This window comes from Amblyomma mixtum, chromosome 2 (assembly GCF_055824585.1).
Source record: "Amblyomma mixtum isolate Tamu chromosome 2, ASM5582458v1, whole genome shotgun sequence".
Classification (NCBI taxonomy): Eukaryota; Metazoa; Arthropoda; class Arachnida; order Ixodida; family Ixodidae; genus Amblyomma; species Amblyomma mixtum.
Genome location: NC_143013.1, coordinates 116,126,361 through 116,153,945, shown reverse-complemented (window position 1 = coordinate 116,153,945; position 27,585 = coordinate 116,126,361). Strand labels below are relative to the sequence as shown.

The following is a 27,585-nucleotide window of genomic DNA, read 5'->3' as shown; positions in this document are numbered from 1 at the left end:
GTATTCGCATTAAATCCAATTGCAAGAAAAGCTAGCAGGCATCCCGCAGAAATCAAAACTCCCTCAGAGGTTGCTTTACCCCTTTGCATCATTGCTCTGCGAGAAAGCACCCGTACTGGAAAAAAAACTGAATTACCCACTGAAAATACCACACAGACAAATGCCTGCAGTTTATTCCATACAATTCAAACAAGGCGCAATTTTCTCATTAGTGCGCTCTCCCTGAACGATGAAGCAGCTGTTTTGGTCTGCGCGTCTAGCCAGGCACGCAACAATCGAGCAAGGACGGGGATGCGCTGAAGTCCGAAGTAGCTGGTTCCGTGCCGCCACCTGGCTTTCACTTTTAGAACTAGCGCAACCACTCCCGTACCCTCCTCGTTCGCCTTCTTTTTTGTATTGTTTCTTTGCATTTGTTTTCCCCGGTGCGTGCTTTATTCCTGTCCCGAAACAGACGGCTGAGGTCGAAACCGCTGCGTTCGGAGGCTGCTCCTGCGTTCAACTCGTCCCTCGAAGATCCCCACAGCCTGCGGAAAGATGTTGCTCGTGCGGTGTCTCCGGAGCGGCGCCTTCGGCGCGATGATAAGGTGCGTAGCCGCATGAATCGTAACCCTCTTTCTCTTCTTTTTTTTTCTTCTCCCCGGGCAAAAGTGAGGCCTCACCAGGCATCCAGAGGCAGCAGCGACGATTCATGAGCAACGTGATCGCACCTAGGAGAGCCGCGGCGGCGGCGACCGCGTGCGCTCCAAGCACACGCTTCTCGGGACCGAACCCGGTGCAGCGAAGCATCCTGCGAAGGGGCGGGCGAGCGGGCGATACGAGTCCCCTCCAATCGCGAGCGACTGTCGGGAATGAATGGAGAGCGTTTTTCCTCGCCGGGACTGGTTTCAAGGGGCGAATTATCTCCGTCTCCGGGATAACGGCGCTCGCCGGTTCAGCGCGGTCGCCAAAGGGCACGCGGGGAAAAGGAGCTGAGAAAGGGTTGACGACGACGGAATCGGTTGGTTGGAAATAGGTGTGCCTGTTTTCGGCCTTGGTTAACCCTTCGTGCGTGTCGGCGATGCGTCGCCACTGCACGCCGTCGCCGTAGGTGGCTAATTGGGAGCGGCGCTAACATAAGGAACCGGAGTTCTGTGGTCTACGTGAACGCAGGAAGTGTGAATTTGTGGTGGCTGTGTGCGAGCGGCCAGAGTGTCTGACGGTAACTAGCGAAACCACGGCTAATCCACTTTCGTGCGGCTGCCGTTTGTCAATTGTGAAAGCGAATTGCGAAATAAACGAGCCATGAAGAGGGGGCACAAAGACGGTTGCAGCTGTACTGCTTCTTCGCGGTCTGTGACGCATCCCGAGTCGGTATGTTGCGTCATATATATAACCTTTACATATCCGAGTCATCAGCCAACCGAACGATCTTCTCTGTGATGGGAATAAAGACAATAGCCTCATATCGTGGCGTGCCGTGTGGCGCAGCTGTGCGCGCTGTATAGTGCCGATTGACAAATGGCCTGTATACGTTTTATTACTTTCGACTCGGATATTTAACAACCTCTGCATTAACAGCTGTCATTTCTACCTATCCAGCTGCCATATGCCACCTACAGCACACTTTTGGCTACCTTTATTTATGTCAGGAAATTTGATGCTTGAAGTCATAAAGCTGGTCCATGCACATCGAATCGTACTAACACAGCATGTCCTAGCTTAGCTTTTGATGTAGTATGTCAAAAGCAGAGCCTCTGAAAGAAAACTATCCACTGTACGAGTTTCAAAGTATATATGGACGGTGCTTATTAAGCCACTCTACACGTTTGGCACTATCAGTTCAGGCTGTCGCTCTACACAAACCAGAGAGCAGCAAGCAAGCGAAGGTTTAGAAGTGTATGCTTGCATAGCTTCTTGTCATATGCTTTTAGCCAAGCTATAACTGCAAGCGAGGGCATATTACCATGCCGTAGCACATCAGATGCCAAGCTCTGGACCACATCGAACATTTAACATGCGCCGCTCGGCTTGAAATTTACCAGATGCCATAATAAAATCCTCAGTTGCCGATCTGCATTCCACTGGAGAAGTTGCTCCATTATCTGCGTCTTTACGTTTCAGTGCAACCGTATAATGTGGCAGGCAAAATAATTGATTTACCACTTGTACTTTGCCCCGTCATTGGCCTTAGTCCACAGTGTGTACGTAGTCAAGTTAACACTCTTATCGGGGAGTACAAATCTTTATAGGGGAGTACAAATATTCGTGAAAGTCTTTAAAGCAGCTGAAAGCTGTTCTGTAGAGTGTAGAGAAATCATGTAGAAAAATGCAGTAGCAAAAGGAGAACAGGGAATAGAAAAAAAAATATGCAGAAAATTAAATGGAAATTACTGAATTTGGGTGTGGGGAGCGAAACATCTGGGACATTCCTCGCAGTTAGTGGTGCTCGAGTATTTACGTCTAGCCACACTAAAGGATTTCGTCGTGTAAATAACTAGCTCGTAAGCTTTGGATGCTATAAAATTGATTTCAAGGCAAACAAACACGGCACACAAGTGGAACAAGAAGAATATGCAGTATCCTTCAGGAACATTGGACCTCTTTTGATATGTTACTTAGAAGCCATTAGCTTTCTCTCTGCATGAATACCCAACTGCCGCGGCAGCATTTCATCTCATTGCCACAATACAAATTTACACCAACGACATGCGAGAGGTGCCTGTACGCTGTTTCTGTGTCATATTTGTGTTTGTTTTGCACCACACACTCCATACTGTCATTGCACAAGTAGCTCAAACCTAATTTTTGAACCAGGAGATTTTCATCTTTCTCGCAAGGTGATGGGGCAGGAAATGAGGTTGACCAAAATGAGAAACTGACAAGATGCTGGTAAGGATTACGTGAACGACAAAATGCACTAGAAACAATGGATGAAGGATGAGGAAGTAGGTAAATGGGCTTGTCATTATCACCACCACCTTGTGAAAGCATGGTGCATAGGTGTAGGCATGTTTAATAGCTGCCATTCGGACCGAATTCTTAGTTTCGTCACTTGCTCAGACAAGGAATTTTCAGTGCATGTTCATCTCGGCTGCTGACCCGAAAGACGCGGGTTCGATCCCGGCCGCGGCGGCTAGAATTTCTTTGGAGGAGAAATTCTAGAGGCCCGTGTACTGTGCGATGTCAGTGCACGTTAAAGAACCCCAGGTGGTCGAAATTTCCGGAGCCCTCCACTATGGCGTCTCTCATAGCCTTAGTCGCTTTGGGACGTTAAACCCCATAAACCAAACCAACCAAACCATCATCCATGTAACAGCGCAACATTTGCAGAGCTGTTAGAGGAGTACGGACACCAAATTTCAGTTCCATGTTTTCTTCTTTGTAGTAATGCACAAGACATTACAGTACATGGATGACCTTGTGGCATTCGCCTACGGCTTCTGAATAATTTATAATCAAATTACTTCTGTCACCTGTTTTGTTTTTGATTTAAACAGTCGAGCGGTGGCTGTGACATCAAATGTCCGTATAGATTCACTACAACACTGAAGCCAGCTTGCCTCAAGAACTGAAGCAGCAATTATACTGCAGTTTTTCTCATGCTTCCCGTGACCTACTCAGACCTCCAACATCATAGCCATTGCTTGGATGTTGAAACCAAAACTGAAACAGGCGAAGGAGAAACCGGATTCTAAATTATTCAGCGGTCATAGGCAAATTCTGAGCATGCAGGCAATTTCGCCCGATAGAAGAATAATGTGCCAGTACCCTACAGTCATGAGCTAAAGCCTCAGTCACCTTTGATTACATATGGTTCCACTCTGCATAGAGCGTGGATTTTAAGCTGTTTTCAATGCACAAACGATTGTCGCCTCTTTGAAAAACGGAGTGGCGAAAACGATCTTTCAAGGCACATTCCAGATGCAAGCTGTGGACAAAAGCCAGCAAGTAAGCAAAGCTGCTTTTGTGTCGGACAAAGACCTCAGCAAAGCTTCAGGCCTGAAAAGACAATAGGCAATTCATTCTAGTGTCAAGCCTAAACACTCCCGCATTGTTTTCTGTTTTATGTAGTTGCATCAACTCCATTGCATCACCCTTTCGGACTTGGAGCACGTAAAGATGTGCATTGCGAGTTTTAAACTACGGTTATTAGTTGCTCTAGCTTCCTTTGTCGTTATACTAAGCAGATTGCTCAAGGTCGTTAGCAGCGAAGCAAATTCTCACCTCACTCACAACGGTAACGAATGGTCCCCTTTTCCATCCGTTTGCTGAATTTCTTACAAGCACCCACATTTTTCCGCAAAAGATGATCCACAGCACACTGTTGTCAACACGGTGATTTTCAGCTCTTCCATTACAGACACAAATGTGTTCCTTGCTTTTTGGGCCCATGTCAGGCACTATCACACACGCAAGTGCATCAGGCCTACAAATCTAGTGAATGACGCTGGGTTTGTCATGTTTCTTGTGGTGATACGGGTTTGCAGAGTGCTCAACAAGTGCTAGGCAACAAGACATACTAAAGAAGAAGACCGGCCTTTTCTTTTAAAACACTGCTTCCAGTTCCTGTAAGATTCATCATCCGTCCAAACGAAGGCCGCATAGACACAGAACTCAAACAATGCAGCACAGCTGATTAAGCACGTGCGACACAATGAAGCATGACTTTTTTTACGCTTGCTGTTTGAGTTGAACTTTCACGACAGATATTAGAATGCACATTTAGCAATGCTGCCTGCACAGTTTTACAGCACAAAGCTGTGGTTTTGTGGTGAAGAGATACTACAGGTGTTTAATGAGTGTTCCACAAAGGCTCCCTTCAATGTAGCACGCCGTACGTCTCACCTTAGCTAGTGTCATGTCAGTTCTTTCAGGCGCCATTTATGTTTTATTGAAATCGGTTATTTTTTTCACCTAAGTAGTATGTTCAGGCCTTAAGAAAGGGAATTTGTTAGTTTCTGAGCGTGAAAGACCAGCGGGTAAGTTTGTACAACGATGTGCAGAATTCCGTACAAAGTGGCAGATTTCTTAGAAATAGTAACATTGAAATGTTCTCATATGTCAGGTAAGCACCCTAAGAATCATGGAATCACTTTGAGTTTCAAAGATGCACATTATGCCCGAAATTGAACAAAAACAATTGATGTTTTCACTCGAGGCAAAATCTGTCTGCACAAAAACGGCGGACAAAGTGCTACCTAGCTCACTGTTGAGTGAAATATTATTTACTGCGTTCGCTACCTGGTACAAAAAACCAACTTGCGACAAGAAGGCTGCTCAATTCGACTGAAACAATGACATCACTGCTGTTTGCCCCAGTCTCTCAGAAAAAGCTGCGAGTTTGCTGTATGCACAGTTGTGTACAAAGCGCCTGAAAGGACTATATTTAGTGCTGGTAAGGTACAGTACAGTACGGTATGGTACGTGGGATTATGAGAGACGTCGTTGCCGAGGGCACCGAAATAAATTCAGCCACACAGGGTTCCTCACCGTGCACTCGTATCTCACAGCACACACACAGCACAACTTACCTCCGTCAAAATTTGACTGGCATAGCCAGGATTCTGCTCTGCAGCTATTGGAGGAACAACTAGTGGTGCAAAACTATTGATAGTACTTGTTATATATGTAGTACCATCGATTCTCTAAAATCAAACACGCATACCCACTGCATCCTAAACTTGGTTTCTCGAGTGTGTGGTATGGAGGTGGTGGTAAGAGTAACTGACAGGACTTGCCCGTTTACACAGCCCACACATCACCGAGCTCTGCAGACATTCCCTACATAAAGTTGCTGGATAAAATGTTAGCGTGCGAATGTCCTAGTTGCAAAGCATGCGTGCGAAAAGCATTTCTGCAGTGGTTACGTCACGACGTCGGCAGCGCACGATGGTGTCGTGTTAGCCAGCACAAGTTGTTGTGCTGTTTGTTCTTTCATTGGATGCAGTTCCAGGTATTATTCCGAACTGTCCCAGTGCACGTTTAAGAACCACAGCTGGTTGAAATTTATCCGGAGACCTCCACTACGGCATCCCTCATAGCTTGAGTCTCTTTGGGACGTTAAGCCTCATAAGACCGTGAAACCAGTCAAGTATCGCAAATGTTTTGGCTATATCGCTGGTCAAAAAATGCATAATATCAATAGTCTTACCATCGACAGTCTCAGTATCGATAGTCTTGCTATCGATAGCAGTACTATTGCTGAATTTCTTTGGAGGAGAAATTCTAGAGGCCCGTGTACTGTGCGATGTCAGTGCACGTTAAAGAACCCCAGGTGGTCGAAATTTCCGCAGCCCTCCACTACGGCGTCTCTCATAGCCTTAGTTGCTTTGGGACGTTAAACCCCATAAACCAACCAACTACTGGTAGCAATACTATTGATAACAGTGCTATCGATAGCAATACTATTGATAGTAGTAAGGTGGAAAGTTGGGCGAGTTGAATCTTATTCATGATGAAGTTTAGCGCCAAAAACGAGGACAAAGAAGGAGTGTTGTGTCTTCACTCCTTCTTTGTCCTCGTTTTTGGCGCTAAACTTCATCATGAATACTATTGATAGTAATACTATCGATTCTTCTATTGACAGTACTATTGATAATACTATTGATAGCATATCGATAGTCAATTTCCCAATAGTTTTGCATCACTAGGAGCAACCAAACACATGGAGCCACTGTGGACAGCGTATGTTCATAAATGTGGAACCAGAGAGTAGCAATCCTCAAATGTCTCTTTTGGCTTGTATTTTTCTTTTTTTTTTCAACCAACAAAGCAAGAAACCTTACGAAGACTGAAGTTTTTCTATCCGTAGTGAAAGACACACATGCCTCGCAGGTGAATTCCTTTTACACTCACACACTGCGCATGCAAAAAGTAATGACTCACATTTTGTATAGCACGCACATTTATGTATTAATAATAGTTAAGTTTACGAAACATATTTTTCATACCTCCACAACACGCAACATTTAAGTACAATATATCTGCGGCGACGACGCTTGCCTCTTGGCTTTCACATCTCACAAGAAGTGTCTGTCACACACAGGCTGACTCAAACAAATGCTTTGCCGAGAGAACTGTGTGCCCGAAGAATTATGCATTCAGTCTGGACAAAGAAGAAAAGGGGTCTTCCAGCACTGCACGGACAACACATATGGCATGATTTCCAGGAAGCAAAAAGTGATTACATTTCTTAACAAAAAAAAATGGACTGGTGTTTGGGCAACAGTAAGACATGATGATGTCAGCACATTCCATGTGCAAACACACGCCTTGAGAATGAGTGGCGGCCCCGATCATGTTTAATGTGCACTAGAGATGCGACCTGCCAACTTGCTTGCCACTTCACTGCTGCCAAGCTCTGGGTGACTAACCATACTCTGCTGGCAGGAATCACCGGCCGCCAATATTGGGCCAATACTGGGCCAATGTTGGGCCGATTACCTGTGCTGTTTGGGGAAGGGCAGATTTAAACGATCCAATGCTCTCACACCAGACAATGGATGCAAGCCAAATTTGGTCACACTTCCGAAAACGCCCATGTTCCTTGTCAAGTGCCACTTATCTCAGCACTGACCCAGACAACGAGGCAGTGTGCACTCCTGGCAGCTTATGGGGCGAAGCTGGTCTTAGAAAAAAAAATTTTTGTTAATGAAGTCACAATAACGGAATGATCAACAAATATCTACTTTTGCTGATTCTAAATATGTATATGCTGATTCTAAATATGTAATTTAATTTTATGTAAAACAAGTCCTTGTGGACTTACACAATATGTTATGCAACTTTTTGCTGAGAGCTTTTGATAAATATTCCTGCAGGAAACTTGCTAGGACTCATGCCATTGGCTTGCCTTGACATCAAACTATGCAATAAGGACAAAATGATTATCCTACCTATCATAGAAGTTGAGCTACAGGGTTTTGAATTTGCCTCTTCACAAACGGGAAGAAACTGATGATTTCAAAATCCTATAACTCACCACCTATAACAGGCAGGATGGTAATCTTACCCTTATTGCATAGCTTGCTGTCAAGAGAAACCAATGGCATGCAGTCTAACAAGTTCCCTGCAGTAGAGTTTCTTTCAAACTCTCGGCAAACATTACCTAACATATTGCACAAGTGCACAAGGACTTGTGGTACAAGAAATTAAATTACATATTTGGAATCGGCACGCATAAATGCATGTTCCCTGATGATTTCCTAGTTGTGACTTCATTATTAAAGATTTATTTCTAAGACCCTCTTCCTCCCTTAATGACGGTGCATCGTAATACGTGGCGGAAATTCCAACAAAGCAGTCACCGTCACCAAGCCCTGCAGAGAAATGCATTGCAGTATGCGATGTTCATCGACAGCAGTAGCGACATGCAGTGCCGGAAGCGTGGGAAATACCGCCTTATGTGCTGGTCCAATGACACACGCCACAGCAACTGTCTTTCTGTTCCGCTTACAAAATGTACAGCCACATCACCCAATGCTGGCTGGACTCGTGCTGTACAGCATGGCTTCACACGCGAGTGCGTAAGATGATTATGGTGCAGATATCAGCTCTGTCCACATGACTATACTCCCGCCTACTGACCTCTGATGAGCAAACCGAAATACGCCAAGCATGGCAATGGTGTGCAAAGAGCGATGCACTCAAGTCTCGGCATACCAGGGATTTACCCCCACAGAGATGATAGAAGACGTGAATATGCGTGGCATTTCCAGTGACAGCGTCATACGATTGCACAAAGTTTTTTCTGCAACACTCAGTACAACCAGGCACGTGGTGCCTACTCACCACGTGCACTCAGTACAGCCAGGGGCACGTGGTGCCTACTCACCACGTGCACTCAGTACAGCCAGGGGCACGTGGTGCCTACTCACCACGTGCCGAGAAATAGAAAATTTACACTATGTGCACACGCTGGCTTTCGGTATGTCCTCTGGAACGCGGCATCCTTTCACCACAGACGGCAAAAAAACTGCCCCGTTTTTCACCACAACCTTCCAGCCAGTCCGCCACCTTGTTCACAAATCCCAGGTGTTCGCGTGCACCTCTGCAGCACAGATATCGTTCCACTACGCAGCGGTGGTCATTGGTGCCTCCTCCTCGCCCTCGACGGGTTCCGCAACATCGTCGTCCAGGTGCTCGCCCTGGGACTCCTCATGGAGGACAACGTACTCGCGCGTGCTGAACCCGAACTTGAGCACGTCCCGCTCTAGCAGTTCGACGTAGCGGCGTGGCTCGATGCGCTTGTTGTTCACAAAGGTGCCATTGGCCGACTCGAGGTCGATGACGTAGGGCCGCACGCGGCGCCCGGTCGTGCCGTCGTCGCGCGTGTACGCCACCAGCCGGAACTGGAGCACCGCATGCTGCTTGGAGCAGGACGGGTGGTCGATCGGGATGTCGGCGATTAGGCGTGACCTGTCAGTGAGAAAAAGAGCGGCTGACACACCAATGCACACACTGCAAAAGACGGCAACAATAGGGGATATTCAAAATTCCGCAAGTGCGCTTTCCCGCATAACAATGTTGTCCCCAAAACAAGATGGCTGACCATGCATTTCCGGCTGAAACAAAGCAAGAAAGACTTGTTTTTTGTTTGATTCTTTCACAATACGCTTCTAACATTCTGTCCACACCTTTATCGCCTGTCCTGTAGCCCACATAGTTCCTTTATAGCGAAGTCGGCCATCTTGTTTGGGGCAACATAGTTATGTGGGAAAGTGCACTTGCGGAATTTTGAATATCCCCTACTGAAACAGGAATTCGCTTGCACTCCGTATGAATGTATCTTTTGCCGAAGAGTGATGGAATGGGCACTTCGGTGCTACATAAATGAAGCAGGGGACTGCGTTCGTCGATCATCCTCATTCACAAATGATGCGCTTTCCTGGCATCTGATCCCCTGCGGTCTTTCTCTGTGTCACATATTAACAAGTACGAAGAAGCAAGAACTTCAGGTTTCATTCTTTTAGCCCCTTTTTCCATACTTCCCATGTGGTCAGTATATTTTGTTTTGTGTGTGGCGCAGCTTTATTGTGTATTTGCACAGTCCCTCAAGTGTGCACGAGTTCTGCATGCGCTGATCACACACCACCGTGCTCTCCAGGCCTGTTGCGATAATTGTTCTGGCACAACACAATCTGCGGTGCACTACTGTGGTGGTATGGTATGGCATGGCATGATAGTTTAATGCCCTGAAGCGACACACAGGCCGTGAGGGCTCCAGTTAATTTAGACCACCCGGGTTTCTTCAATATGTGCCGATGTCGCACAGCACATGGGCGCCATTTACGTTTCAACGCCATCAAAATATGGCCACCGTGGCCAAGATCAACCTTCCAACCAACAGCCAGAAGCCGAAGCCACTGAGTATGTATTATTATGTATTATTATGTATTTTCCATAGAGGCAGTCACACACAAAGCTCTTCACGTCTGAAATGCACCCATTAGTTGTGCGCTCGGTGATGTTTCATAACAAACAACACCACGTACAGTAAACTCTCAGTTGTACGAACGCCGGTTTATCAAATATTTCAGAATAACGAACTTTTTAAAAATCCCCGGCAGTTTCCTTATAGATTCTATGCACAAATGTTTCACTTAAACAAATTTCGGAATAGTGAATATTTCAGTTTAACGAACTCGCTCAGAGGACCCAGGCTTATTTTTCCGATCAGTTCAACGAAGTTTTGAGCCCTCCACTGCAGGCGCAACCGATGCCCGCCCTCATCGAACCGCCGCTCCTGCGGCAGTGTAACGTCGCTCGTGCTACAGCGCCCATGGGGCAAAGCGGCGGTGCGGAAGAAAAACGGCAAGGAGGCATGGCCTTCGAGATCAATAGTAAAACTTGCAAGTGATCTCAGAGGCCATGAACAAAATAACATCGCTGGCGTCTACAGCACCGCCGGAGCAACGCGGCAATGTGTCACACCACAAACCACGTGGTGTGCCTGTTCTTTTCCGATCGGCTAGTCGTGAACGTCGCTTTTTTCTTTCCGGTCTCGTCGCTTCCGCGTGTTCACACAAACGACCCACGGTGTGTGTTTTCATCGGCTCCGTTCAGCCTAAACATTGACTCTTTTGACAGTTTTGTTACTTCCTGTGCTTTAAATGTACAAGTGCAGAAGAAAATTACTGAATTTTTTAAGTGAGAAAGGCAGCGTTTTAACTGCTATGCACCTTGTATAAGGTGATATGTATAAATTTCACACTTTTGACACTATGGATGCCATGTCTTATGCTCCTTGAATTGCACTTCAAACTTTTGACTCTGTATGCCATGTCTTATGTTAGTCTAGTGAATATTCAGTTTAGTGAACTGTCAGTTAAGTGAACTATTTCCTTCGGTCCCTTGAAGTTCACTCAAGTGAGAGTTCACTGTATTAGTATAAGCGGTCACAGTCCAGGCAGATCATATTTTAGAAACACAGGCTGAATGCCTGATCAGAACTGCGGTGCAATGGTCCTGAAATGTTTCATTCACAGTGTGGAAACAACCTGTTCTCACGCTCTTTGCACTGCTGGCACCAGAAAACTCAAGCTGTGATGCTCAGCAGCTCTCCCATCTCACAAGTGCGCAAACATCCACGTATCGCACTCTTTAAGATACATTTCTATGCAAAACAATGACATCTGGATATGCCGCTGAACCACTCTGCTAAAAGGAGCAAGTGACCCAGTTCTTCGTGTGCTCACCCTTCGTGGACTAATTCATGCTGCCGCCGCAGCATGCCATCGATTTCGTAAAAATTTCCAATTCTTGGCTCTCTGTTCTTAGTCCTCTTTATATCCTCCCATCCCTTTCCCCCCCAGTGAAAGGCAGCAAACCAGTGCCTTATCCCGGTTAACCTCCCTGCCTCCTCCCCCCTTTTGTCTAACTTTTCAGCACATCATTCAGTTACTGAATCACATGTCATGCTACATTCTACATTCCATCACAAAGTGCACTGCCGAGTTCAAACAGTAAAGAGTTGCACATGAAATGCACTGCCTTAGTTTGGTTAACCTCCTTCCCCCCCCCCAAATCTTTCATCTAACCTTTCAGCACATCATTCAGTTACTAAATTCCATATTCCATCACATAGTGCATTGCCAAGTTCGAGCAGTACACAGGAGCCCAAGAAATGCACTGTGACATCTCACCTGCCAAGCAGGTAGGCGCTCTGCCGGTGCAGCGGTATGAAGGGCAGGCTGACGTCACCCTTGAACGGGTAGAGACGCCAGCGGCGCTTGGGCTTGCGGGCCTCGGCCGGCTCGTTGTACTTGATGACCACTCCATTGTACACGTTGGTGTCTTCAGCCAGCTTGCCCGACAGGCCAAAGTCGGGCTTCACAGCCACCTGCGTGCACAAGGCAAAAAATTGCTTCACTCACTATTCACACAGGCACGGCCGTTCAAAAAGGGCCACGTTAAGCACTTTTTTGCAGAGGATAAATGAAACTACTGATTTGATAGGTAGTGCGATCTCTTAACGTCCGATCCAAATATGAAGCATGCCAGGGAAAGTTCAACACAACTCACAACACTGCTTGACCAGTGTTCACAGGAATCCCCCCGAGATGAAGCAGAATTTAATAAAGAGAGTACCGTATAAATGTGTGTAAGGGCCAAACTTTTTTTTCCAGATTCTAGGGCCAATTTTCGGGGTGCGGCCCATACACGCAATGTGCGAAAAAAAAATTTTTAGTAGAAAGACACCAATCAGGCAATGAGCAGCATTTACTCTGCGTTCAATCGTCACTCGCGGAGTATTTCAACTCTGAGCTGGTGCTGTGCTCTGATGCGCACTCATCCCAAAAGAAGCCACACAGCATATCTGCTCTCAACGCGTAGGCGTTGTTCCGCACTTCCATCACATAGCAGAGCAGCTCTTCCAGTACGGGAAACTCGTACAGCTTGCCTCGGAAAGCACGCTTTTTGCAGCTTGTGTTTCTCAATGCATCCTTTTGGTTGCACCATCATCGGACGCACTCCTCGGCCACATCAAATTTCCTGCCCGCCGCGTGCTTGCTGTGCTCGAGAGATAACTCCCAGCCGTGTAGCTATTAAGGCGCTTGCCCATCGTGCTACAACTGCTACAGTTGGCAGCAGCACACGAAAGCCACAATCACTACAACTATGGCAAACATGCCACAAAATCAACAAAAGGCTGCAGCTGGCGATACTGATGCTGATGAGGATAGCGGGAGGTAGTGGCGGAGGAAAAAGTTGACTACGATGATGACTACAACCTCGGGAACAATATCCATGGACGGCACTTGGAAGCTCCTGTGCACGCACGTAGCCTCCGCGATCAAGCGCACCATTGCTTGCAGCCAGAGCCGACCGTGGAGGCCACGGCACGTGCATTTTGACGGCTATTCCCACCTGGGTCATGGAAAGTTCGGGTGCGGCCCGGCCCATACACGGGTGGGGCCCTTACAAACGTTTATACGGTAATTACTCATTAGCATCCACCCAGGTGCATCTATACCACTACAAAGGAAAGTGACACAGCTTCCTCAGAAGCTCCACAGTTGAACAATATATGTACTCATCCAGAAAGAAAACCCAAGACCACCATGCGTCTTAAGAAGTTGCTAAGGGGCACCATATACTGCCATGTATAAGTCAACTCTGAAAAAGAAACTGCTGACAGTTCAGTGGTTTCAGATTTTGGCGTGACATGCTACTAAGGTTACTGGGAGCTGGCTCTCATGCCCTCAACCACTCATCACGGAGGGCGACCACTAACCTCTGCAAACCAGGCAGACAGTGCACAGTTCGATGGTCGTTAAGAGTGACTGACTGAATTCCAAGAGAAGGCAATCATAGCAGGGGGCGGCAGAAAGTTTGCGGCTGGTACAGAACAGGGTCAAGTGGAGAGACAGGGGAGAGCCCTTTGTCCTGCGATGGGCACAGTCAGGCTGATGATGATGATGAATTTTCATGGCGGAATTGACTTGCACACGAGGTAGTCACACTTCTTATTTTTAACACATAGAGCTCCATGCATCTTGCCGGGAATGAGCACCAACACGAGGCACACACTTCCCATGGCTTGGCTAAAATTAGCTTAGACCTTGCAATAGGTCATCTATGTTCATAGGTCAACCCTCAATTTTAGATAGTCGTTTCTGTAGGAAGAAAAAAAGAAAGCCAACTTATGTGCGGCAATATACAGTAATTACTTCCGTATTTCAAACCTACTCCACCTTGGGGAATTCCCCTGAACGTCACATAAACACCGTTCCCAGTTCTAGTTGTTGATCAATTCAGCCTTGCCCTACTACTTGCTAACCATCTTGGTTAGCTTAACTGGTAGAGTGAATGCACTGGAATGCGTGGTCCCAGGTTTGATCCCCTGACCAGGGCAAATTTATCTTCAACTGAGAAGTGTTTAAGAAAGCTCCTTTGTGGCCATATGGCTGTACTTGGGTGGATGCTAATGACTCCCTTATTAAAAACACAGTGCATCTGTTCCTGTCCCCTTGCACATTTCTATGTACCACCACCCTTCACATGACACATCGATCCATGTGAGACAAGTGGTGTGACACAAAAGGAATCACATCGAAAAAAGGCTGCACTGACTTCCACTGGATGGCAGAAGAGGTCATCAACAAAACATTAGCTGCGGTTCAACTACTGCTGAACCTGGTTAGAGAACGAAAGCTGCGGCGTATCGGGCAGCTATAAGCGGCTTGGTGTCTGTAATGTTGAGTGCGCTCCGGACACTAGATAGGCAGCCCTGCCACCCTGACAGGTGGCAGTTAGTGGCTGATCACGAGAGTTCGCTCACTATTGTCAGCGCCAACGCATACGGCCCACATCTTCATCTCATTACCCCACGTACCTGTAAGCGCGATTCAGGCGTCCACTGACCCAGGGAGCCAGTTATGCGCACTTCTTTTCCTTAAAATCATCTGAGTGTAAAACGTAAACGCCAACGGCCTATGGCCTCAGTGCTGCCTTTCTTGCACAACACTGTCTATGCCAATGCATGTCACCACCGCCACATAGCTTAAAGCATGATTGAGGTGTCCACTGTTCCAAGAGGCCAGTTATGTGCTTTTCCTTTGCTTTCCAAGCTCCCAATCCGTTTCCCTAGCTCAAAGCGCTACTTATGGTGTCCACTGTCCCAGGGGCCAATTATGCGCCTTCCCTTTGCTTTCGAAGCTCAAGGTCATTTAAAGGTGAAAACTAGGCACCCGGCGATCAAAGCACGAGGTCCCAAAGTGGAGATTTCCCTGAAGTGGATGACGAACCGATGGGGGCCAGATACCTGTACCTTCCTGCATGAAATCCTGCATCATGCTATACTTACAGCACTTGCTTCAAGGCTGTAACGCACGTTTTCTTATGTGTACTATTCTACGCGCATAAAACTCCTCTTTCCTCTGCCCAGTTTCAAATCCTGCATCACGCTATACTTGCGGTATTGCTCATGCCAGGGACAAATGTTGCACCTGCAATGCACTCGACAGGAAGAATGCCAAGGAAGGACTATCCGACAACTGGTCCCTTGATTCTGATGATGATCAATAAAGAACTGAAGCTGATTGGTTGGTTGATGGGGTTTAACGTCCCAAAGCGACTAAGGCTATGAGAGACGCCGTAGTGGAGGGCTCCGGAAATTTCTACCACCTGGGGTTCTTTAACGTGCACTGACATCGTTGAAGAACCCCAGGTGGTCGAAATTTCCGGAGCCCTCCACTACGGCGTCTCTCATAGCCTTAGTCGCTTTGGGACATTAAACAAGCACTGAACATATCTTTAGGAGTTACCCAACGGCTGCCCGAAAACAGTTTTTTTTTTCTTTTCTCTAACCCGAAATCTGCGAATAATGCGCATTTTTCTCGGAGCATTCTACGCATATCACTCTTTTCTCCTGTTTTGAAATCCTGCACCGCACAATACTAATGCCAATTGCAAGAGGAAGTTCATGAGGCATGAGCTGACTAGAAGAGATGATGCTCGTAGCAACAGGACACACATGGTAAGGTTACTTTTTCTTTGGTTTGGTTTTACTGGGGTTTAACGTCCCAAAGAGACTCAGGCTATGAGAGACGCTGTAGTGAAGGGCTCCGGAAATTTCGACCACCTGGGGTTCTTTAACGTGCACTGACATCGTTGAAGAACCCCAGGTGGTCGAAATTTCCGGAGCCCTCCACTACGGCGTCTCTCATAGCCTTAGTCGCTTTGGGACATTAAACAAGCACTGAACATATCTTTAGGAGTTACCCAACGGCTGCCCGAAAACAGTTTTTTTTTTCTTTTCTCTAACCCGAAATCTGCGAATAATGCGCATTTTTCTCGGAGCATTCTACGCATATCACTCTTTTCTCCTGTTTTGAAATCCTGCATCGCACAATACTAATGCCAATTGCAAGAGGAAGTTCATGAGGCATGAGCTGACTAGAAGAGATGATGCTCGTAGCAACAGGACACACATGGTAAGGTTACTTTTTCTTTGGTTTGGTTTTACTGGGGTTTAACGTCCCAAAGAGACTCAGGCTATGAGAGACGCTGTAGTGAAGGGCTCCGGAAATTTCGACCACCTGGGGTTCTTTAACGTGCACTGACATCGTTGAAGAACCCCAGGTGGTCGAAATTTCCGGAGCCCTCCACTACGGCGTCTCTCATAGCCTTAGTCGCTTTGGGACATTAAACAAGCACTGAACATATCTTTAGGAGTTACCCAACGGCTGCCCGAAAACAGTTTTTTTTTTCTTTTCTCTAACCCGAAATCTGCGAATAATGCGCATTTTTCTCGGAGCATTCTACGCATATCACTCTTTTCTCCTGTTTTGAAATCCTGCATCGCACAATACTAATGCCAATTGCAAGAGGAAGTTCATGAGGCATGAGCTGACTAGAAGAGATGATGCTCGTAGCAACAGGACACACATGGTAAGGTTACTTTTTCTTTGGTTTGGTTTTACTGGGGTTTAACGTCCCAAAGAGACTCAGGCTATGAGAGACGCTGTAGCGAAGGGCTCCGGAAATTTCGACCACCTGGGGTTCTTTAACTCTTTCCTGTCCGCGCCTATTCCCATCGATAGCCCGCTATCGATGGTTTCAAGTTCGTATTTTCCCGCTTTTTGAAGCGTTCCTGGACAATTAGCCCCATCCAGTATGAAATAAAGGAACTCTTCTTTCAGTTTCACTTTTGGTTTGACTTTTTCCGCCAAGCGGTGATTTTTGAAGCCCCTCCGGAGTCAGCTGACCGACACTCCTTATTTCCACCATGGCGTCGACGTCGCGCGCTGCTGCTGTGCCGAAACCGCGCGTTTCCACAGAAATTGATGCTCCTGAGAGTTTGTTTTTGGACGAGAACAGCAGCAGTGAGGATTCAGAAGACGACTTCGGCTCTCCAGACCTCAGCACCGACAGCGAAACTGCGTCAGACCGACCCGGAAAGTCAACAGCCATGCCTCGGTAAGTTTCGCTTTCTCCCCCGAAATGTTCCGCTTTTGCTGCACGCTTATCGGAAAAGATCAGAGTGTTCTGAAGGTCATAACTCTTATCTGCAGGGTGTCAACGTCTTTCGGGCGGGATTACTTGCCGCCGGCAGCGCAGAGAGTCGTGTTTTCGGCTCGAAGACAGCCAGGGGTCGACCTCGGCGTTGCGCGCCGGAGTGTCGCACGGCGCTCGGCGGCGCGGTCGTCAACAGCTTCATACTTTTTGACGCGCATCGCCAGGAGCATCCCAAAGCGCCAGAATTGTCGAGGACATCAAGATTTGATCAGTTCGCGTTCAGACTTGAATTGATCGAGCAACTCCTCGGATTTGATGAGCCACATCCTGAGGACCCCAATGTTCGCCCTCTATTTCCGCCTCGTGATTCACCTCAGGGGCTGCAGCACAAGCCGCAGAAAATGCAAAGTACCGGAACTGCAAATTGTGCTACGCAGAAAAAAAGGTGGAACAAAAAACAAATGTTTTCTGTGAGACATGTGCGGCCAACCTCTGCTTCACGGCAACAAGGAACTGTTTCGCGCGGTGGCACGATAGTCACTAGGACTACTGTTTCCTTTCCTAGCCCAGCTAATACGGTTCGCAGCAAACTAACATTTGCTGCAATGTTGCATCGATCCCTGTTGTAAAAAATGTATACAGTCGAACCCGGATATATCGAACCCGCATATTTCGAATTATTGGCTATATCGAACACACAGATTACCCCCTTGAAAATACTATGTAAAAGTATAGGACAGTTGCGTTGTATATCGAATTCCATTTTCGCCGGACATTGGATATATCGAACGCCGCGCCCCTGGAAGGTGCGCTTTCCCCAAAGACATTCCTGTCCGGTCCTCAGCCGCCTCAGCGGAGAACATTTCCGCAGTCAGCAGGCACAGGGCCCTTTTTTTTTTTGTTCCCCGTTTTTGCGCCCCACCGGCGCGAGCTTTCCCACTCCTCCTCTCCTCCTGTACCGCCGGCGTGTGCTCCGTCAAGGTCATTGGAGATCAGCGAGGAGAGAGCGCCGCATGGAGACGCGCGGCGACCACGCTTCTTGGGGAAAGAGAGAGAGAGAAAACGGTCGCTCGTGGGCACATCGTGGGTCTGGGGAAAAGAGAGAGCTCAGAAAAAAAAAAAAAAAAAAAACGAAGCCCAGAGTAGAGCTGTGCACGGGCCGCAAATTTCAGCCCGCGCCCGGCCCGAGCCCTACACTACTGACGGAGGCCCGGCCCGGTACGACACTGAAGAAACCTAAGCCCGCCCAGGCCCGGCCCGAGTTAAGGCCCGGCCCGGGCCCGGCCCGACCTGCAAAACTGAAATTGAAGTGACGACGAAACAGAAAGAGGTAATTTAAAGAAAATCAGTTTATTTCAATGCTTTTAAAATGCTCGGCTCTCATGGTCTAGATGAAAATTACTGAGTATATGCAAACACGGCGCATGTAGAGAGTTATCACTCCAAGTTATTATGTAAAAACAACAAATCGTCCATTGATGACGGCTTGAGACAAGTGCGGCGCTCCTGCATAATGAACCCGGCAGCGCTGAAATTTCTCTCGCTGCTTGAACTGGTAGCCGGAATGGCTAACACTTTCTTGGCAAGAAGAGAAAGCTTTGGGTACGTCGCTGCCTTGCTTCTCCAAAACATTGATAGCTCAAACTCTGAGCAAGGGGGCTGGAGCCACGCAGGAGCAATCGCGAAGCCCGGCCGGCCCGTCCGAGACAAATATACCGTGGCCCGAGCCCGGCCCGGGCCCGGGTGAATAGACTTCCACAAGGCCCGAGCCCGTGCACAGCTCTAGCCCAGAGCGCCGATCTTTCTCCCTGCTCTTTCTTTTCCCTCTGTCGTTCCTTCGCAGCCGCGTTGACTGCCGCTCGCATAGGCTTCGCTCTTATCGCTCCATCTGCGCCTCACGTGTTTTTTTGTGTGTGTGTGCCTGTGTTTCAACGCGCGACGTGAAGCAGGCCCCAGTAGCCAACTGTTTTGGCAAGGCAGGCCTTGAAGTGGCCGGAGATTAATGTCCGGAAGATTTAGATGACGATGAGTGCTTGGACGACGCGTTTCGCGACTTGTCCAATTTTCTCGGCGCCGTTCCGTCCGAAGTGACTGTTGAGGACTTTAACGCTGACAGCGAAGTTCAAGCGGTAGCTGGCGTTCAAGACGCCGACTCCAGCGACGACGAGGGCAACTGTGTTGTCGAAGAAACGCGTCCGTGCGCAGCCACTGAACTGGCGTCAGCGTTAGCCTGATTCGGCGCTGTTGCGGCGAAATGGAAGGCACTGTGCTCTCGCACCTGGACAGTCTCGAGAAGATCGAGGCCAGTGTTTTGAACTTCGTTTCCCAGGGGAAAAAGCAGCCCAAAATTAGTGATCTTTTTTTCCGCGAAATAAAGCGCTTTCACATTGCGCGCCCATACTATGTGATTCGCGGCTGTTCCAAACGGTAAGCCACAATTTGTTATGATCGGGAGTGCAGTTTTAGCCTATATCTGTATATCGAATTTTCGCTATATCGAACTATTTTCCGATCCCCTTCGAATTCGATATATCCGGGTTCGACTGTATTTTAAATTTTTTTTGTTTTATTTTCGTGACGAAACTTTGATGTTTTTGTGTGTTTTTTCTTTGTAACTACAATTTTCTTTCTGATAATTTTTTTTTCATCTCTTACTCAATAAACATGTTGACTGTGACTAATAATAATGTGAAGAAAATTTCCTCCTCTACAATTCGGTACCATACACTCCTGTACCAAGCAAGTTTTGTTAAAGAAAAAAAATATTAATGATATGACCTGAAAACCACCATTTTCCCCGCGGACAGGAAAGAGTTAATGTGCACAGACATCATACAGTACACGGGCCTCAAACATTTCGCCCCATCAAAATTTGGTCGCTGCGGCCGGGATCGAACCCGCATCTTTCGGATCAGCAGCCGAGTGCCATAACCACTGAGCCACTGCAGCAGCTAAATCCAAAGAAAGTGTAGAAGAACATTAATTTATTTTCTTTATGGTAGTGTTGACTACGGGGGGAAATTAAATGGGTAGCAATTTTAAAAACAGTATTTTTGCAGAAACCAGACAAGACAATGTCCCACAAGCGAGGTCCAAACCCGCAACCTCCACATGTGATGTACAACGTTTACCAATTCAGCTACATCGGAAACTGTCCCTTCTTCTAATATTGAACCTATATTTCGGCTGTAGCCTATCTTGACAGCGCCCATCACCACCATAATCCATCGTAGCGGTGGACATGGTAATCTAGTTACCGTATAAATGCGCGTAAGGGCCGCACCCCGTTTTCCCGAAGAAAATGTTTAAAAGAAAAATAAATCTCTGCAAGGGCTGCACCAAACTTTCCATGACCCAGGCGGGGATAGCCTACTAAATGCACACACTGTGGCTTCTGCAATCAGCTCCAGCTGCAAGCAACGGCGCGCTTGATCGCGGAGGTCACGCACGCACACAGCAGCTTCCAAGTGCCGTCCATGGAGGGCGCCCGAGGTCGCGGTCATCATCATCATCATCAACTTCTGCCTCCGCCGCGACCTCCTGCTATCCACATCGGCATCAGTATCGCCAGCTCCAGCCATTTGTTGCTTTTGCGGCATGTTAGCATGTTCACCGTAGTTGCCACAGTTGTGGCTTTCGCGTGCTGCCGCCGAGCACTGCAGTTTTAGCACAATGGGCACCTTAATAGCTACACGGCTGGTAGTTAGCTCTCGAACATGGCAAGCGTGCGGCGGGCAGGAAATCCAACGTGGCCGAGAAGTGCGTCCGATGATGGTGCAACCAAAAGAAAAACAGAAGCTGCAAAAAGAGCGCTTTCCGAGGCAAGCCGTGCGAGTTTCCCGAACTGGAAGAAGAGCTGCTCTCTACGGCTCCGTGTTTACAGCGAACATGCTGCACGGCTCCTTATGGGATGCGCGTGCACCAGAGCACAGCACCAGCTCAGAGTTGAAATACTCTGCGAGTGACTATTGAACGCAGAATAAATACCGCTCATTCCCCGATTGGTGAGATTTTACGAGAAAAAAGAACTTTCTTTCCCACATCGCATGTATGGGCCGCACCCTGAAAATTGGCCCTTGAATCTGGAAAAAAAAAGTGCGACCCTTACACATGTTTATACAATACACTGCAAACACCTCACGGAACATGGTCAAACAAGGAAAGAGGCAACTGTGAGAGATTTCAGTTTGTCATTGTGGCGTGCTGAAAACATAAAATGCAGGAAAGTCACGGAAATTATCAACAGTCTTTGTTCTTATCCCATAACAAGAAAATGCTGTTCCCTTCGCTAGCCCCCACAGTTCAACATTACTGATAAAAAAAAAAAAAGAAACTGAGAACACTGCCTGTCACAGCATGGCACTGCAATCGGGACATTACATACTAATCAGATATACAACTCAAGAAGAGGCAGCAGCAAACGCCCCTCAAAGAGCGGCCTCTAGGCAATGCCATTGACCGTCTCGTGACACCGCGGTTAACCACCTAGTGCGAAATTGTACTGGTCAGGTAGGTGCCTCTGCGGAATAGGACTGATTACGGAAGGGCCTCTTCGGAGTTGTATTTGTGTCTGCCACCTTGTGTTGCATCTGACTGTAGTCTCTCACACATACAGCAACAAGCAGAGTCGGTTCTCACAGTGAAGCGCGCTGGCTAACAACCAGACCAAATTGTGAGGAACAAAGACCTTCCGAAACAAGAGTTGTGCTGCCACATCCAGAGCTGCAAAGCTACAACCAAGCTGCGCAACAAGTGCAGATAGACGACGCCCAGCTGATGCTGCCGCAAACGCCTGGTGTCTCTGCAAGGCAGCTCTCCCATAAGCGAAAAGAGGCTGAGAAGCGACAAGACACCTGCCTTTTCCTCTGGCTCTTCTTCCTTGGGCTCCTTCTTGCCCCACTGGTGCCCCGTGCCGTCACCAGAATGCCGCCGCCGTCGCCGGTCCCTGTGTGGTGGGCTGCCTCTGCAATGCACCAAAAGTGACCACTTCCAAGTTCCCAGTAACACACGATGCAGCACATGCATTGACAGGACCGACTGTGGCTTTGCATCGGCAGTTTCTGAGGCGCCCCCTAAGAATGACCCACCACGGTGGCTCAGTGGTTAAGGCGCTCGTCTACCGAGCCGGAGTACCTGGGTTCGAACCCGACCGCGGCAGCCGCGTTTCGATGGAGGCCAAACACAAGAGGCGCCCGTGTGCTGTGCGATGTCAGTGCATGTTAAAGAACCCCAGGTGGTCGAAATTATTCCGGAGACCTCCACTACGGCCCCTCTTTCTCTCTGTCTTCTTTCACTCCCACCTTCCTCCCTTCCCTTTCGGCGTGGTTCAGGTGTCCGCCACGATATGTGGGACATAATGCACCATTTCCTTTTTCCTCAGAAACCAATTTACCATTTTATTTCAGCAAAACACGGCATCAGACAAAACAAGCGTCACTCAGCGAGCATTCAAAATTAACTTTGCTTCCCACTGCTTCACACTGGGTTGGCATAAGCCGCAATTACAACAATACTGCACCCTCCGCAATGCGAAACACAGCCTCACCTATTTCGTCGGTCGCCATCATGGCTGCGCGGAGCACGGTGGCGGCCATTGTCGTCGTCGTGCCTCCGCCGCTTGGTGTCCTCTCTGCTCGTGCTCCTCCGGCGTCGTCCGTGCCTGTCTTGGTGCCTCTCGATATCCTCCCGGTGGCCACCACTTTTTTGCTCCACCTGTTTGATCACAGTAGGGTGAGGTAGGTACAGCTGTGAGATACCGAAGGACGCGAGAACTGCTCTAGTAATTACAGGAAAGCACACATAGGCATACACAAAGGCACTGGGTGCAAGCAAGGAAAGGGTAGACATGTCAGTGCAAAAGGTCAACAGCCACCTGACATCTTGGAGATAACGAACATGATGAGGATAGGTGTCCGAAGTGTAAGCATAGCTAAAACCAAACAGCATCGAACACAAGTTTGAACAGGTCTCCACAAGTGAATATAAAATATGACACACAGATGAATTCATCCAAGAAGTGCACCTAAAATGGCTAGCAATAGCAAAGTCAGTTCCTGGTTTGTGGAGCTTAACGTCCCAAAGCGACTCAGGCTACGAGAGACACTGAAGTCAGTTCCAAAAATATAGAACTCGTTCAAGCCACCTGACCTCTTGCCTTGGTGATAATGATATTAATGGCACCTAGATACTACTCTACATGGTCAAAATGGGGTGTGGGAACTGCATGTGTGCGATCAGAAAACAATTATATGACACAATGTGCTTTTGGAAATCTGTATTTCACCTTCTCACGAAAGACGCAAGTCAGAAACTTCCGAATGAAAATTCACGTGTGTTAGCATCTGTGTACTTGCATTCCTGCATGTACAGCCTTTGTCAAAAGTTTGGAGCCCAGGGGGTTTTCTTTTGAGCCACACTGTGTGGTTCTTAATGAATCTCTAGCGCTCCAAAATTCCCGGACATGAGAAGATTTGTGGTACTGCCTCCTGCAGTAGGTAGGACTTCCATGAATGCTCCTGGAGTCCCACTATAAAACTTGTAAGTGAACCCCCTGGGCTCTAAACTTTTGACAAAGACTGTACGTACTTGCGGCACCACATGAGCGCCAATCTGCGCAGCTTGTCAAGGCAGACCGGGCATGAGAAACAAGACGGCAAAAAACTCTTTAGGAGTGAAGCTGAAAACAAAATCCAGTTCAATCAGCAGGTATTCATGGTACAAAAAAATAGGAATGTCCTAAGCTTGTCCTCATTCCGTCTTTCTTCAATTCACACTATCCTTTTCTTGTGACATGTCTATTTGCTACACGTCAAACGCAATGCGAGCATGCAGTCTCAGATTTCAAGTTTGGCTCCAAAGGCGACAGGTGGGAGGAGATAGTAAACAGATAGCTGTGAACTAAGTGCAATGACATTGCACCTCTCACACAAAGCCCACAAGAATGCCCAAGCATGTCCATGTGCTTCTCAAAGAAAATAAAGCTACTGCGAAGCCAGAATGTCTCTCACATTGTCAAAGTCAGTACAAATGCCTCAGCAGTCAGACAACCACAGCACGTCTCCGAGACTGCTTAGACGTTGTTCTTGTTCACAGTGACTATGATGCTACTGCAATACCTAGGCTTGTCATGCCTGTAATGTTCATTAAAAAGCATTATCCCGTAGGTAAAGTAGGGAATGAATGGAGCGTGAAAGAGGGCAGGTCAGCATACTTTACCCACACTATTTTCAGTCCCTTTTCAGAGTTTACAGACTGAGGGGCAGAACACGCTTTCTACTCACAGGGCTTCGCAGTGATCAAAATGCACCAAACTTATAAGCTACGCAGCACCGGATTTAATGCAGAAATAACAGATGAATCTGCACCTCAGCTAAGTATTACAGAGCCAGTGTTTACCCTTCATCATTAATAAATGGCCGCCGCAGTGGCTCATTGGTTATGGTACTCGGCTGCTGACCCAAAAGACGGGTTCGATCCCAGCAGTGGCAGTCGCATCTCGATGGAAGAGAAATGTTCGAGGCTTGTTCACTGTACGATCTCAGTGCACATTAAAGATCCCCCTAGGTGGTCGAAATTATCCGGAGTCGTCCACTACGTCGCTTTGGGACGTTAAACCTCATATACCAACCCAACAAATGTTCTTGCCACCAGCTCCAGACTACCATGAGGTTAGTGTGAGCAGCTAAAATTCATACATTTCACACCAATCTATAAGGTCTGTGCATGGCCATTCTACAGAGCATTCAAAAACGTCAATGAAAATTTGATCTCATTTAGCAGATTGGTTAAATTAAGCCATTACACAAATTGATACTAGAAGTGGTATTGAGTGAGGGTTGCAAAATTTCATCTTTACAATACTCCATTCAGGACTGCTTCACTAACATTCAAGTCCGACTCACATACATTATATGTGGATAAAAGCTTAACAGTACACAGTCAACATTTCATGAGCATAAGCACTACAGCTACAACATTTCATGGGCATTGCGTGTTTTGCACGCTATGTAAAACTAAGAACAAATTGCAACGGCCACAGTACTTTGATTCAGCATACAAACACTCTTTCCACCGCACAATGGAATCAGAAATGAACAGGCGTTCAGATGGTTCCCGTGCTGCGTTCGTACTGTAGCCCAATAATGTGTAAAAATTGTCGAAGGTACCGCAAAACCAAGCCGGCAATCCAACTGCGCATTGTAGCCCGCTCACAGGCGCAATGTGATTCGCAGTGCAACGCATTCGCTTTCACCCGCGTGTTCAGTGAAATACGCCTGCCCGGACGACAGAGTCAGACAAACGGCGCATTCTTTGGCGTAATCGGCGACCGCGCATTGCTGAAGGGCTCGCAAATGAAATTCCAGTTAGGCAGAAACAAGTACAGTGGGAAGTCACAAGCAAACTAGAACGCGAGATTGAATGACAACTGCGTTTCTCCGTAGCATCGCGAGTTAAATCGACCTTGTTGAAATGCGCAACATCAGCGCTGAGTAGTGCGGCGCCAAGAAGGACAGACAGTCACGCGAGAAGTGGCATGTGCCCAGAAGGAGCGAAGTCGCGTGCAGTAACTACAACGTATTGTACAACATTCGCTATGCGTGCGTACAACTCTAGCATGTCGAACCAAAGCATTCAGTAGTCGCAGCGGTGTGCTGGCGTGCACGATGGCTTCTTGGGTGACCGCTACGTCTCTTACCTTTATATTCTTTGACCTGTGCTCCGGGCTAACCGATCGGGAACTCCTCCTGCTTCTAGAGTCCACTTTTCGACGCTTTTCCTTCGGTTCACTCATTGTACTGCACTTCTTCCTACGGCGATCACGACATCACAAACGTTCTGACGACGGCCATATTGGAAGTTGCGCTGTAGCGATGCAAGCGCCGCGCACTGGTGGAAAGTGCAGAAGCGAAACCGAAACTGCCTTCGGACGCTGCTGTTCTGAATCTCTTTTCAACGCTGCTTTTCAGTGCCAGCTCTTTTGTTAAATTTTGTTAACGTCTTGCGAGGCTCGTCTTCTTTGCTGAATTCACTTAACAACTGCTGCGAATTCATACGTTGTCCAATCGTTGTTACAGAATAATAATATATCTTAAACAAAACGCGCGCTCACTTTCGTTTCGTTGAACTGCGGCTCTTTTCAGTCCTACTGGGCTTCTTTTTGTTTCCTTGTTCAACAAGTAATTAAATAAAGGCATTTCACTTCAATCTTTTTTGCTGACTGAAATATCTTTTGATTGTCTATTGTCGTTTTTGTTATTTTTGTTCTTGGCTGTTTTCCAACCTCGCTTTTATGCTTGCAGGCTCTGTATACCGGACGGCCTCGGATGGATCTAATCACCTAGGGTTTTCATGTCGCTGGTGTTTATGTACTGCGTTTTTTTTTTTTTTTGGGGGGGGGGGGGGGGGCGACTATAAATTGCGCTTGCATCTGGCTTGCACCAGTGAAATGGCTGCATCTTCTGAACAGGACTATGGAAAATCTGCGCACATGACGCCTGCCACAGTTTTTTTATACTTCACATGACCTATATACGGACCATGACGTCGTATCCATCGTTAATGTGTTGAAACCGGAACAGGTAAATGAAGAAATTCTGTTATAAATTATTTAGCGGTTGGACGCGAATACATGGTTTTGCATCTGTAGTAATGTCGTGCACACCATCACAAAAAATTGAAAACATGCAACCGAAATTCGGTGTCTAAGCTCTTTTATAACGAAACAGGAAAGGTTAAAAACTGTATTTAATTTTACATAATCATGTTTGTAATAAGGGAGTAATTACTCATTGACGTCCACCAGAGCGCAGCCATACGGCTACAAAGGAAAGCTATACAGCTAATTCGTCCTGGTCCGGGGTTCGAACCCGGGACCACCGCTTCACCGAAGCAGTCGCTCTACCAATTGAGCTAACCGGGACGGCAAGCCTCTGGTAGGGCGAGAGCGAATTGATCAATAACTTTAAGTGGGAACAGTGTTTGTCAAATATTTGACTAGAATCATGTTTACATCATGATGCACAATTTTTCTTAGATTCGTTCTAGCATTAAGGTATGTCACCACCTTTTTCAAAATTTTTTTTAATTTTGAGTATTAAATTTTTATTTCACATTTACGTTATAAAGCACCGTTTTATATGATATTCA

At 47.3% G+C, this 27,585-nt stretch overlaps 2 protein-coding genes across 2 annotated transcripts in view; one reads left to right on the top strand and one right to left on the bottom strand.

The window, feature by feature from the left end:
- The first annotated feature begins 407 nt into the window (after positions 1–407).
- Positions 408–27,585, top strand: part of Men (NADP-dependent malic enzyme) — a 154,537-nt gene continuing 127,359 nt past the window's right edge. Inside the window, exon 1 of the mRNA XM_089572451.1 lies at positions 408–584. Within this exon, the coding sequence (XP_089428577.1) occupies positions 535–584 (50 nt within the window). The 5' untranslated portion in view covers positions 408–534. The remainder of the gene's footprint in view (positions 585–27,585) is intronic.
- LOC149360669 (smad nuclear-interacting protein 1) lies at positions 6,684–26,261 on the bottom strand. Its single transcript, XM_089572450.1, has 5 exons — positions 26,135–26,261; positions 22,985–23,151; positions 22,297–22,402; positions 12,123–12,319; positions 6,684–9,396 (listed from the first exon to the last, which is right to left on the bottom strand). The coding sequence occupies exons 1-5, from the start codon at positions 26,228–26,230 to the stop codon at positions 9,051–9,053; spliced, it is 912 nt and encodes a 303-aa protein (XP_089428576.1). The 5' UTR covers positions 26,231–26,261; the 3' UTR covers positions 6,684–9,050.

Bases quoted from the DNA above. Each gene is read 5' to 3' on its own strand.
- LOC149360669 (XM_089572450.1), bottom strand. From the start codon at position 26,230: ATGAGTGAACCGAAGGAAAAGCGTCGAAAAGTGGACTCTAGAAGCAGG. The intron at 23,152-26,134 runs GTAAGAGACGTA...GTGATCAAACAG, and splicing joins ACAGGTCAAAGAATATAAAG to GTGGAGCAAAAAAGTGGTGG. The intron at 9,397-12,122 runs GTGAGATGTCAC...TCTCACTGACAG, and splicing joins AGCGCCTACCTGCTTGGCAG to GTCACGCCTAATCGCCGACA.